At 35.8% G+C, this 14,141-nt stretch overlaps 1 protein-coding gene across 2 annotated transcripts in view; it reads left to right on the top strand.

The window, feature by feature from the left end:
* The window catches only part of PPP3CA (protein phosphatase 3 catalytic subunit alpha), a 148,934-nt gene extending 139,986 nt beyond the window's left edge, over positions 1 to 8,948 (top strand). Inside the window, exons 13-14 of one of the 2 annotated variants that reach the window (XM_072118498.1) lie at positions 3,996 to 4,025; positions 7,065 to 8,948. In XM_072118498.1, the coding sequence (XP_071974599.1) occupies positions 3,996 to 4,025; positions 7,065 to 7,261 (227 nt within the window). In that variant the 3' untranslated portion in view covers positions 7,262 to 8,948. The remainder of the gene's footprint in view (positions 1 to 3,995; positions 4,026 to 7,064) is intronic. The other variant, XM_072118508.1, reaches the window with a different exon arrangement.
* Positions 8,949 to 14,141: the final 5,193 nt, after the last annotated feature.

Genomic DNA, 14,141 nt, shown 5'->3' with positions numbered 1-14,141 from the left:
TTTACAGGCGGGGGAGGGGCCCGGGAGAACAGCGCTAATAAATTTTGGTTTCAAGTCCATCCCGGGCCCCCTAGCAGCACGGGCCCCGTAGCAACCGCTACGGCTGCTACGGCTGTTGTTACGCCACTGCCTTTACAGTCTGTGGCATTGTAACCAGAACTGACACCCTGCCACAATATCTGTGATCATAACCATTTGACCACAGTCAACAGCGATCGCTGCATCCTACTGGTTAGTGGGAATGGTTGACACTGTTACCCCTATAACGTGATCATAGTGGTTAGAATGGAGTTAAACAAAGATAAAGTGACCGGCCCTATCTTCTCCAGAAACAGACGGCAAATGTCCCACAAAAGCAGCTGCACGTGTGAACTAGAATGAAACAATTTTCAACTCTGGGTGCACGTAGAGCGTTACAGCAGTCAATAGTCCAGTGAAGAAAAAAAGCAGACGGCACTCACTGGTATTGGGGACAAAATTGCTTTATTGCAGGGAAGAACACAGAGCAGGGGTGATGCACGCGACGGGCCGTTTTGTGCAGTATGAGTATAAGAAAGCGCATACTGCGCGAAACGGCCCGTCGCCTATCCGTGATGTGCATTACCCCTGCTCTGCGTTCTTCCCTGCAATAAAGCGATTTTGTCCATGATACCAGTGAGTGCCGTCTGCTTTTCTTCTTCACTGGGTTACAATGGAGTTATTACGGAGTTTCTGTGAATTACACTGTATATTTGGTGCTCAGTAAACTGAGAAATGACATCTTGTACAGTAATTTAAAAAACAGTGCTAGAGTTTTATGGTTTTAAAGTAGTGAAATGTCACATGTATGACAAAATGAATGGTACCATTATAATCTACTGAAAAAAGTCCAGTCACAACTCTTAACAAAAATAAAATTATCATAGCCCTTAGAATATATGGCCAGAAAAACAAATTATGTCACAAAAAAGTAATAGTGTAGGAAAGCTACATGAAAACTATAGAAATGTGGAATTGCTATGAAGTTAAAAAAAAAAAAAATTTCTGGAGAGCAGAACTTGAAGTTTTAAGTTCAAAAGGCCCCCATGCAGCTATGTCAGCAGAAAATTGATAAAGCTCTGGCTTTGGAATCTGAAGAGGTCAAAGCTGGTTGTGTCCAAAATAGGCTTATTACAGATCTGTGTGTATGCATGTACATGTATGTGTGTGTGTGTATATATAAAATATATATATATATATATATATATATACACACAAGGATATTGATGAGAATGCATTATATTTTAAAGATGACCCTTTAAGGGCAAGTTATTTCAGAATTGCTAAAGGTGTAATTCAATAACGTGCAACTATATCCATGTTATTCTAAACAGTTAGTGACAATGATAAGAGTAAATGTTTTGGGTAAAAACCACTAACTTCACTACAACATCCTCAACTACTGTTATTCTCTAAGGGGAAATAGAAGGCCAAACCACTGCTCACAGACATTACTGATTTGCAAAGTGCTACAGAATATGATGGCGCTATATAAATAAAAATTATTATTGCTGATGCCTTCAGTATGTCAACATCATGAGGCTGTAGTGTCATTTATGCAATGCTTTGAGAAATAATTTCATTTTAGCTACAGTGTGTTAACACGTGCTAATACTAGATTTCAATGTGTTGAAACTTTGCTATACAAATCAGCAAGTCAGCCCAATAACTCTGTAATACAGCTTCAAAAAGAGAGAAACCTTGTCAGGGAGGTGCTTTATTGGGTAAGTTAATATGTTGTTTTGTTTTATAAATGCTGCTTCTTCAGCCTCGAGTCTGGAACGCTAGAAGGGAATCTACTAACTCCACCAATCATTATAGTCTGTTGGCAGCATATTGTAGCAAAATGCTTTGGGATTTCCAACATAACTTTATTATTTCTGTCCATTGTGCCATTAACAAGATATGCCCAGGTTAATGAAAAAGCTGGTGCACCCTTGGCATGTCCTTGGCACCTAGAACACTATTTTTCCTTCCTAACTTGCTTCCCTTGCTTCTCCCAGTGTCACCTCATTTTCCAAATGGGACAAATGTCCTGCTTATCTGAGGGGAGTGGTTCAGGCAGGAATACAGGTTCTCTGGGTGCCAAAAACACAACCTTGGTAAACCTGCTGCGTCATTAGCATATGGATTAAAATGGGAATTTTTTAGGTAGGGTGTAATGGATAGAAATAAAGGTATTGAAATCACAGTACATTTCTTACAGATTATAACGCTTGGTGGACGTGGTAGACTCCACCAAGCTCTCGCTTGTAGAACTGACATTCAACAGAGAAACTGTTTTATTTTTTGGCTACACTGTGACCGTACAACCTCATAATTTGTCTCTAGTAAAGAAATTATAGAAATTTTTTTTTGTTTATTGGACTTGATTCAGTTTTCCTATCTGCCATACTACGTGAACAACAGATAACTGATACAGTGATTAGTAGATTTTCCCTTAAAGGAACATTAAACTTTAAAATGACTAAAGCAAGAAATTTGTCCAATTCACTCGCTGGTCCGTAGAAATTTCTGCAAGTTGCTAAAACTTGTCTTGTAGCAATCCAGCAAGAAACAGATTTATTACCATCTGATTACATCTATTTTTAGCTGGTAAACAACTAAATGAGTATAAAGTTGACCTGTAGGTTTGGGGACATTAAATGATCTGGCCGCTCTATTTGTGGCCATATAACTGCCCCCATAGAGGTCTGTGACACCTAGTTACAGTGCAGTGAGCACACCGTGTCGCCTTATCATGACATATCCATGCCAGCCGCATAGCGGAATATTGAGGAGGTCCTATCTTTGGACTGTTTTGCGGAGCTCTGTTTTCTAGGGGGGGGGAGGGGGGAAGATCTCTCTGCAGCCCCTCTATTCTCCACCTGGCCTTGTGCTTCGCACAACGTTTCAACCTGTGTTTAGGGCTCTCCTCTACAGCTCTTTGGGCACATGCATTTTGGCTTTGAAGCCAAAGACACTGCACTTCTATTTACCTTTCATGTTCCATGTAGAGAAGTGTGATGTCCTCTACTTTAGCAGCACAATGCCGATGTGTTGAGTGTCTTATCTATGATGTGAGAGCCCTGAAAGCCCTATACATAAGAACATGCTGCTGGTTTAGTGGCCCAAAACCTAGAAAAAGGCTCTCGCTAAATAAGGTGTTGAGGGTTAACAGTCTTTGTATCATATTATAAATAGAGCTGATGGTTGCCAGCCCAATGATATGGGGTAAAGGACATAACAGCTCTCCTAGCTTACAAAAGTTTTATTTCAAAGAAAAAAAGGGACTAGTAAAGAAGTCCTTGATTCGTATTTAATTTTCCATATTTACTATGTTTAGTGTTCCTTTAAGTAACTATTCCATGATAATAATAGGTAGTATTGGTACATAAATATTTCAAGGTCTTTCATGGTAACAAAAATCCATGGAAAATGTAATAGATTGTAAAATGAATATAATATGCATATATATCTTTACTGTTACATGTATATGTTTTCGAGATGTTATAGACCACATTTTTCATAGTTTGTATTGATGGATACAATATTTTATGTTTCTTTCTATGACTTGGTATATGATACAGGTATAGTAATTTTTTTTTTTAGTTCTTCTTCCTAATTGAAATGTGCAGTCATTAATAGTGTGGCTGGAAATCATCATTGCCCTAGGTACCGTGAAGTTTGGGTTCTCTTCAGACGTTTTGTAGGTGTTTCTTATACATATGCTGATTTTGAAACCTGTTTAAGAATCCTGGGTATCTTGTTTTTATACATCTAACGGTTACAAAGTTGAAAAAGCTGCAAAATAATAAAAAATTGCCAAGCTCTGCCTATTCTCTGTGTAGCTTCTATGTCGTCTTCTGTGCAAAACAAGTCTAGCACTTACCGTAACATAGTTCACCTGCTCCTTTGCTGCTCACTGACTTATTCGTAAGAGTTCAAATCCTCTGCTCATTTTTCTCATCCATTTTGCTACCCTTTCTTCTCTTTAGCTACTGTTGAGGCTATAGAGGCCGATGAAGGTAATTGGCAAGCCCCCTTTCTGTTGCGTTTGCAGCAGTTAAGGGACCTGCTGGGTGTATTCATTTTTCTGTAGCTTGTATAAAGTGTGTGGGTGTTGGGCTAACGATTGTGGCTAAGTATTAACCAAATGTGCTTGCTTTAAAGGGGAATGTAAAGCTTCCGTTTGCTATTGGGATTAGTGAATCGATTATCACAGTTCCAACAAAATGCAATTCAGTTTCATCAAGAGTAGAGCAGGTGTTAAGGTTCACCTACCTATGGAACCTAACGGAATTAGCATCTTTATAAATGACATTTCAACTGCCCATTTTATATAACTGTATAGTATATGCAGTATGTACACAATATGCAGATAATCCCCCTTTCTATACACATCAGATCTGAGCTATAAGCCCAGATTTATACCGAAGAAAATATTGACACAAATTGACTATGTGCTTTCTTTAGGTCTCATGATTGACGAGATCTGAAAATAAAAAAATAAGAATTTTATGTTATGATTAAAAATATATGATTGGAATTTTTTTAAAGAAAAAAAAACAAGCACTTTGGCAGAAACTTTTTTTCTGAATTCTCTTAGCCACAAATGTTCCCCTTTAAAACAATATTTTTCAGTTGTATTTTGTTCTTGAACACAAGTTTCAAGCCCCTATCTTCTCAAAATTGAATGACCTTCAGTAATTTCTTTCCCGGGAAAAAGATCATCGATATGGTAACTATCGATTCCCCAAGAGAAAATACAACTGTTTTCTAAATAGCAGCACTTTGAGCTGTTATTTATGTTGGAATTGTCTATTCCTATCAGCAAAATCTAATTTGCAGTGTGCGTTGTGTTGCCCAGTTTGGCTGTTTTGTGTGAGTTATGTGATTCTGTGTTGTGTGTAGTATAATATTGGTGCACATTGCTAACACTTACTGGGCCTCATTTACTAAACGGCAGTATGTTGGTTATAGAGCGAAAAACACATCTTTAGTTTGTCAAAACCTTCCGATTGGATTTTATTTTATGCTTTTTTATGTCTGTATCAATATCACATATGCACATTTGTAATATACACAGTCCTGTACCTGTATATGTCATTGTAAGATAAATGTATGGTTTGAGGATATCGACCAATTATATAAAAACTGAAGCCAATCTTGCGATTTTTAAAATTCAACACAGCACTGTCAAGTACAAGTAAATAACTGGTTGCATGCATAATGTAGAGCTGATTCTGACCATTCAAATGTGAAATTAACATACTTTACGTATCCATCATTAAAAAATTTTGGAGTGTATGGATAAAATTGAGCATAAATGAAAATACCGCTATAATTCCATGGTATTTATGCTCTATTGTGTGTACATTACAGCCGTATAGTCAATTGGTCCTGTCTCTGGTCAGCAGCCTAGCAGAGCACAGTGTTGGCTAGTGAGGCTTCTGCTCTTATAAGTGTATAATTTCACAAAGCACATTCCTCTCCGAAATCCCTTACCTGGGATTTTCAAATGCATGACCAACTACAACTTTTCTAATTCTGAATAATTCTGAAATATGTAAACCCAAAAATCTTCAGTTTCATTTTTTTTAACAATGGACAAATTTGTTATTTGGGTTGAATTTTGACTAAAATATGTTGGTCTTCATTTGCTTCACATGTATAGGTTCTTATTATATTTGAACAAATGAGAGGTAGTCTAAGAAGCTTTGATATGGCCTTTGCTTTACTTCCATTCTTCCCCTTCCATGCTTCCTAACCTGATCTAATAATTGTGTGCTTTCACCTTAACATAGGATGTATAAAACACTGGGGTCATTCATCCATTTTGTTATTTCTTTGTTTTTTGCTTTTACTTTTTATTTTTAAGTTTTTGCTAAATAGTCCAGGTTTAATTGGTGAATTAGTGATAGTATCCTGTAACACTGTACACCTCATAGGTTCATTTATCTTAATGAGGCTGTCTACTTATGTGGTTTCAGTTTGGAAAGACTTTTCTAAATGTAAAGATTTGTTTATTTTACCTTCAAGGAAGATTAACAGGAGAACATTGGTTCATAAGACGTATAATATATCATATTGAGTATCACTTTAATAAGACCAAAAACTCCACAATTAATTGTTTAGAGAATGCAAGATGATAACTTTTAAGAATTTCATTATTGAATACAGATGCAGAAAAACTTAAGAGAATGGTCCATTTTAGTGTGGTACATTTATGGTTTATATGTGTACGGAAAAGATAAAGCCTTCTACTCTCTTAGAAGAAGTGGTATCATTGCTTCCTTTGCTATATTGTCATTTGTTACAGATACCTCATTTACCCATTTACTTCAGTTCTCACGGTATTGGTTATTTATGGTAACAACGTAGATTGATTTTAAGAATATATTTTTCATTAGGTAACAGTCTTTGACTTTTTAATCTAATTAACATATTTGTTCCTTTTTAGATATGTTTCGGAGTATATTATGCTCATATTTCCATCTATGCTTTTATTGACTTACCGTTCAGTGATTTAAGCTTCTGCTATAGAAAGTTATTAGAATATTCTTTTCATTGCATTCATTTTATTTTTTAATAGTGATGTTGATCAAATATTAAACTACTTCACTTCAAAGACGGGTTGGGATATGATAGAGTTCCACCTGGCTATGTGTCTGCCATTTATCTTGTTTTTATGTTTCCATTATATGTATATCATGCACAACTTCTTCCTCAATGGATTTAGAAATTGTTCTTTTTCAGTTTTATATAGAGAAAGTTTCATATTTTGGGAATACTTGGATATTGTTTAAGTTAGCAAATCTAGTATGAAGGCTTTCTGAATTGCATGATGAGTTGAACTCAACTGGATAGTACTATATCTTTATGTTATATCTTTTGTTTACATGGCGTTCTGTTTATTTTAGTTTTCAATCCACATTTTTTTTGCTTTTCCATCACATTTTTGTTAGTTTACTAAATAGATCAGACAGAACTTTACAAGAAGGTTGAATCTCTACTAATGTTACTCATTTGCTTTTTTTTTTTTTCCCCCCACATTTTCTATTCAGCAATCAAAGGATTCTCACCGCAACATAAGATCACTAGCTTTGAGGAAGCCAAAGGTTTGGATCGCATTAATGAAAGGATGCCACCACGTCGAGATGCTATGCCTTCAGATGCCAATCTTAATTCTATCAACAAGGCTATTTCTTCAGAGACCAATGGCACTGACAGCAATGGCAGTAACAGCAGCAATATCCAGTGACCACTTCCTGTCTATTAATATATTTTTTGTAGCTGCACAGCATGGTGGGAATGGCGCTCATCTGCAGATGAGTGATCTTGATTTGGGTAAATGCTACTTACTCTTGGGGTTGGTGTTGAATTCAGTTTACAGTGTCATCTTGAGAAAGAGATCTATTCTATTGGAGGCTCCAGCCTCATCTGGATATGCCTATAAATGCTTGTAGAAAACATACACACAGATATTGCTTACCTATATAGAAAAATATTTTCCAATAATATTGGGAACTTGTAGTTATATTACAGAAAGGCCTTCTTTTAGTTACTGAACATACAGTACATATTTGTCTAATTTCTTACTAACTATATTGTATGTTTACATTTGCAACTCTTAACTACAACTAGACATTACAACATTTTTAACATAAAGTGCAAACAAGAATAAGGACTATTTATTGATGATGTTTTGTTACTCTCGTCAGATTGGCTCTTTTCGCCCCTTCTCTCTGTGGGAGTTGTTTGGTTTGCATCACTGTTAAATCAATAGCAAGCACCTCCGACAGTGTATGGGTTTTACATACCATTTGAATGGGTAGTCTTAATGCCACCGTTGCTGGGACACAGACTTCGGTGTACAAATGGCAAAATAAAAAAATTTAAAAAATCCAAAAAATAAAAAAAAAATTAAAATAAAAAAAAAAATGTAAGAATGTTGAAAATTGTAAAAGATGCCAAAAAAGGAAAGTTTAATTTTGTACAGATTATGCTTACCTCAGGTTACATTATTGTGCTTGAATGCCCTTCTTACTATAGAACACATAGCTTACTTATTTGGCAGTGAATATATTTTTTTTTCTTATGTTTCTTTTTTTTTCTTAAAAAAAAAAAGCAAAACTGGAATAATGATATCCATTCTATTTTTTGCTGTTCTAAGGTTTTTTGGTAAATAAAGTATTGGTTGTGGCTTGCTGAATTTTAATATTTATGAGTGGTGCATTTTTAAGTATAGTGAACAAGACACCATATTAAGTGCAGTGAAAAGCATCTATATTCTGTAAAAAAAAAAAAATCGCCTATGCATGTTTTTTAAGACAAAACGGCTGTATAGGCCTATATGGGACTGTAATGCGCTTAGTGGTTGGACTTATACTGGAAATGTATGTATACTGGCATACTTTATATTCTCTTAAAACGCTTAATGCCTTTGAAATTTTGTAATCAAACAAAAAGAAAAAGCTTTGAAAAAATCTGAGGAGAGAAGAATATTCTTAATGTTTTCTAACATACGCTTGTCAGTGCACACATATATATGGTTAGCATGTTTAGCAGAACTTGTGAAATTTAAAATAAGTTTGTGGTTACATGTGGAACTCTTTAAGTGCATGATAACTGTTAGTGTCATAATAGTTTGGTCATTCTGTTACGTTTTGTCATGTGCCACAAATGTGTAATTCTTTTCACTTATTCCCCCCTTTATAATTTGAATTACGGGTTATTACTGACTCTTACAGGAACCTAAAAATTGAATTGGATTGAAGTCCATTGATATTTTCTAACAATTGTTTAAGTGCCCAAGTAATTCACTACAGCCTAAAGCCTTGCCTTTGTAATTTGACTTCTGAAATGTTGGCAATCGAAGCATGCACGTGTAACAATGACAAAAAAAAAGCATTTTATATTACTACTCAATAAAATGTGCATGAACTTAAGTAGCTGTTTGCTTCCTGTTTTTCCTCACACAATATCTTACGTTCTGTTAAAAGGATTGTGTGGTTTAGAAAACTCATTTAAAAATTTCCTGCCGGGGTATTGAGCGTTCATTTATTCAGATTTGTCACTTAGGTCTGGTTTTTGTTGTATATTTAAATATTCATATAAAATGGTGAAGATGAATGAGGGGTAAGTACTAATGAACAGAAAAATATCCAATTGCACATGTGAGCCAAATGGGCTAGGAGGATATTTTTGTAAATATTTGCTAAAAATTGCCGGCGTCTTATAATACAGACCCTCCTGACCGCTGTAATGGAGATGGGGGGAGGATTTCCTTAATTTCTGAGACATCATCGGGTCATTTGATTCTTAAGCCCCATGACCCGAAGCCGAGACTCTGCATACATAGGATCAGCTGTATGTGCCCTGCAGATACATGGATAATGTGAGCAGCTGGGGGGATTGCTATACATGGGGGATGAAGAGCTGATGGCTGGGGGGTTATTAATTATAAGTGTTTGATAACTGATGGTATGTGGTGAATTACACTGTGTAGGATTTAGTAAATATGGTGGATTGGAAGCTGAGGTCATTATAAAGCGTTGAAAGCTAATGGTGCATATCGGGGGCAGGGGATCTTGCATGTAATAGAGCTTTATGCGTGTATGTGCGCAAATGTAGTACAGCTGCGTGAAAGAATGTAGCACTGTCTCTGAATGAACGATGAATTATAGAAGTGTGCATGTAGCAGAGATGTGTGTGTGACCACCAGAGAATTTTTAAATGGTGTCACATATATTTTTCCTTTTTTTTTAATGTCTAAATCTGGGGTGTGTCCAATGGTAAGGTGCTTCTTATATTCTGAAAAATACCGTATATAGGGAAAAAGCAACCATTTGCGGTGAAGTGAGTGCATAGAAAATTTAAAAAAGGTAAGGTGTCCTGCAGATCACAGGTTTTACTGTGAAAATCACAGGGCACAAAAGGGAATGGGGAAGTGCACATATGGTGACTACATTTGGTGCAAGTAACACAGTGAATGTGATAAGGAAATGGATAAGGATACAGGTACAATTAAATTGTCTGAAATATTTTATTTCTTTAATAAAAAAGCTTTTCTTTTTAGAAAATGAATTATCATGTAGAACTTCATTATAAAGTAGATGTTCCTCATCTGTGCAGATCACATGGCCGGATTATGCTTTGTGTGTTACCTACTGGCACAATGGGGCAGATTTATTATGGGGTATGTTACTCCAGTCTTATGCAGGTAGTTAGTTAGTTAGTTTAGATATCTTTCGCATAACAGATGTATTATAGTAATTTAGACAGATAATAAATGTGGAATTACATTTTGGCACATGAGGTTTTAATGTTTGGAGAGGATTTGAGACTATTTAACTAATAAGTTGCAAGCAGTTATTAAGTTTTTCTTGCGCCAGTAGGGTACTAGCCTAAATTTGTCCCTGAAATTTCAACACTCTGAAAAGTTGTTAATAAGTAAGCCTGGTTTCTCATGATAAATAAGAAGAAAACTGCAGACGCTGCAATGTTACATGCTTTGCAAAATAACAAAAAGATACTAAAATTGACTCCATTTTAATACTGATCAACACAATGCCATGTTTATCTACAAACTTCTTTTCTTATTAATTTGGAAATATATTTTCTAGTAGTTCAATCCGTTTTTCTTATACATAGTTAATAATAATCTTTATTTATATAGCGCCATCATATGTGGCAGTGCTTCAAATTATGGGGTACATATACAAACAAAATAAGACAACAAAGTAATAATATAGTCATATGAAACAATATATAGATTTTTTATTTATTTATATATTTATTTTTACATACAAAAAAAAAAAGAAAAAATAAAGATTACAAAAAAATAGTTATACAGCAGATACATTTTCATTGCAGTTTCCTCCCTCCCCCTATAACTCCCCCTATAATCCCTCTTTCCCCTCCCTTTTAACCCCTATGGCATTCCAGAGGTCAGATTTATTCTAGTTTGGCTTGGTGCTGAATGTCCTATTTCATAGCTCATAACTGCCCTCATCGTTTTCCCTTTTCCAAGATTTTATTTTTGGTTTTATTTGGGATCAAAGTGATTTTTGTTTCTTTTCAAATGTACTCATAAATGTATGTGTGCGTTTTACTGTCTTTTTATTAAAGACCCTTGTGGGACAATTTATTTATATTGCTACTGGGACATAAATATGAGCTCAAGTTAAAGGGAAAATGACTGCCTGTGGGGGCAAATTTTGGGGGCAGAACTGTGCTGGGCTCTTTTTTGGTTCTTTTTGACCCTTCACACCTTGTGATTACGTAGCTGTAAGATATCTAGCAAGACTATTGTTTTGATAAAGATTTTTAAAAATACGACCAAAATAGAGAAATCCCATTGGGTGTCTCATAAAAGGATTGGCAGTGCAGCAGAAAGAAGCTCCGCCTTCATAGATGCAGTTTACCAGTGTCGTGAACTTTATTATGACATATTATCATTTCACACACAAACTTCAATTGTTCAAGTATACATGCAAAGAACAAAAAAGTAAAAGAACTGTAAAGTTTGCTACATGCAACTAATTAAAATTACATGTCCCAGTAAAGTTGTTGCTTATTTTTATAGAATTTGTCATTTTCTTTGAAGGACCTTATATAACTATAAATATTAAGACCTTAATAAGTCAGTACACAGTACATAATGTAAAAGGTATTTTAATTAGATGGCACACCCTGACACCACAAAAATATGTAAATCATGCTTTCATATTATTTTCATATATATTTTTTAAAATATAGTATAATCACTTTAAAAAATGAGTGATCAGTTACGCCAGGTGAATTGAATTGAATGTGAATGCCCAGATAAAAATGCCACTTTATAATCAGTATAGCGGATTGGTGAATAATCATCAGATGCATAACTAAGAGAGGCTGAGCCCCATAGCAGATTCCCCCTTCCCCTTAAAAAATATATTGTACACTCATATTAACACACTTTAATATACTTATATTTACAGCATATACACATACAGCATAAACATACATACAGTAGACACACACAATACCATCTACATACATACAGCATATACACACACACATACATTATATACACACCACACACATAGAGGATACCCCCAATATCCCAGATGTCAGGGCCCCCTAACACTGTTTTAGGTTATGTTTTGGGGACCAGCAGCCCTTGATTGATTTATATTAGTACCTGGCGTCTAACTCTTCAAGGAGCTCTAATCTGGCATAAAGCATAGCAATATAGTAGAAATCCCCTGTATACCAGTACTTACTATGAGTTTTAGGAATAATAGAAACATGCTTTATTACTTTTGGTCTGTCATTCTTATCATGTACTGTCACTGAGTGTCACTTCTTATTATAATGTAAAATGCACCTCAGTTCCTCACATAATTAAAAAATCTTCACAGCCGCTGTTTTACGGCTAAGTATTACTCGGAGGTGGTGGCATGACAGAAATAAACACCGCACTGAGACAAAGAAGCTTTACTAAAATAATAATCATTTGATACATGTTCTATATTAGAATTTATACATGAAATGTGTAACATGGATTATTGTTGATGGGATGTGATGCATTTTGGTATGTGCTGGTATTCCAGTTGTAAAGGGTTGTACTCACAAGTTTGATGGAATGCGTTAATTAGCTAATTACTGTCAAAAGATGTATTAAATTAACTAGCCAGATACAAATAATCACAGCAATTAACTATAACTCCAGCACTAAGTAATCTCTTGAGGGTTTGAAGGCATAAATCTGATAGACACCGTATAGATTAAATAGCTAAACAACCGTATCTGTCACAAACTTATACCCATTTATTTATAGGAAAAAAATGTGATCTATGAGTATACAGATACAATTTGTGCATGGAGTTGAAGAAAGGCTATTGATATACTACAACCATTGGATACATTGAGAGAGATAGGTAACTGTTTGCCCAATATCTGAAATGTCGAATGCAATGAAATCTCTGTCAGGAACAAATATACACATAGGAAACAACTATTCTGGAGACTGGACAGGTATAAGCTCCATTAAAATAGACGAAACACATTGCCAATGCTGGCAAAACAAAATATAAGTACATTATCTATTATAATGATTGTTATATGCTGCAATGTGTTGTAAGCAAACTTTTTTTTTTTTTTTTTAAAGCAAAGTGTTGACTTGCCAGCCAGAGTTTGGCTGATCATTGATGTTGGGATTTGATATCCTCTGGCTTAAAAGGTGTTAATACTATCATCCCTGGTGGTACAGTTGTGAATGGATTAGAGATAACAAGCTAGGTCATCTAGGGTAGTGCAAGCTTTTCTGTCAGCTACAGGCTCTACAGTAGGGATGGGCTGCACCTCAATGGGGAGGGGGCCGCTGTTTTAGGGGAAAAAATGGCTAGAAGGTTGGAGGAGTGTTTAAACTAGAGACCTGGGGGGAGGGCAACTACACTTGTGCAGGGCAAATAGACAGTGTACATAGAGAGCTGGGAAGAGTCATAGTCCATGGTTAAGGACAAAAGGAATATGGACAGGGAAAACCATATAAAGTGTATGTACACAAATGCTAGAAGCCTCACAAACAAAATGGAGGAACTGGAACTCTTGATGTTGGAGCGGAAATATGATATAGTGGGTATCAGCGAGACATGGCTGGACAGTAGCTATGACTGGGCGGTTACTATAGATGGTTATAGTCTTTTTAGAAAGGATCGTATAAATAAAAAAGGGGGAGGGGTTTGTTTATATGTGAATTCTTGCCTCAAGCCCGTCCTGCGAGATGACATCAGTAACGCAAATGGGTTGAGATAAGAGGAGGGAAAAAGAATAATAAAATATTACTAGGGGTTTGTTATAAGGCTCCAAATATAATGGAGGCAGCAGAGGAAATGCTGATAAGTGAAATGGATGCGGCTTCAAAGCATGGTGAAGTACTTATCATGGGGGACTTCAATTACCCAGATATTGACTGGGGGGCAGAAACCTGCAGGTCCTTCAAAGGCAGCAGGTTCTTGTCAACAACAAAAGACAATTACCTGTCGCAACTAGTCCTGGAGCCAACAAGAGGGGGGGCACTGCTGGACCTTATCCTTACCAACAGACCTGATAGGGTATCAAAACTACAGGTTGGGGGGAACCTGGGGAATAGTGAT

The sequence above is a fragment of the Engystomops pustulosus genome, chromosome 1 (genome assembly GCF_040894005.1).
Source record: "Engystomops pustulosus chromosome 1, aEngPut4.maternal, whole genome shotgun sequence".
Taxonomy (NCBI): Eukaryota; Metazoa; Chordata; class Amphibia; order Anura; family Leptodactylidae; genus Engystomops; species Engystomops pustulosus.
This window is presented reverse-complemented; position numbering and strand designations above follow the sequence as displayed.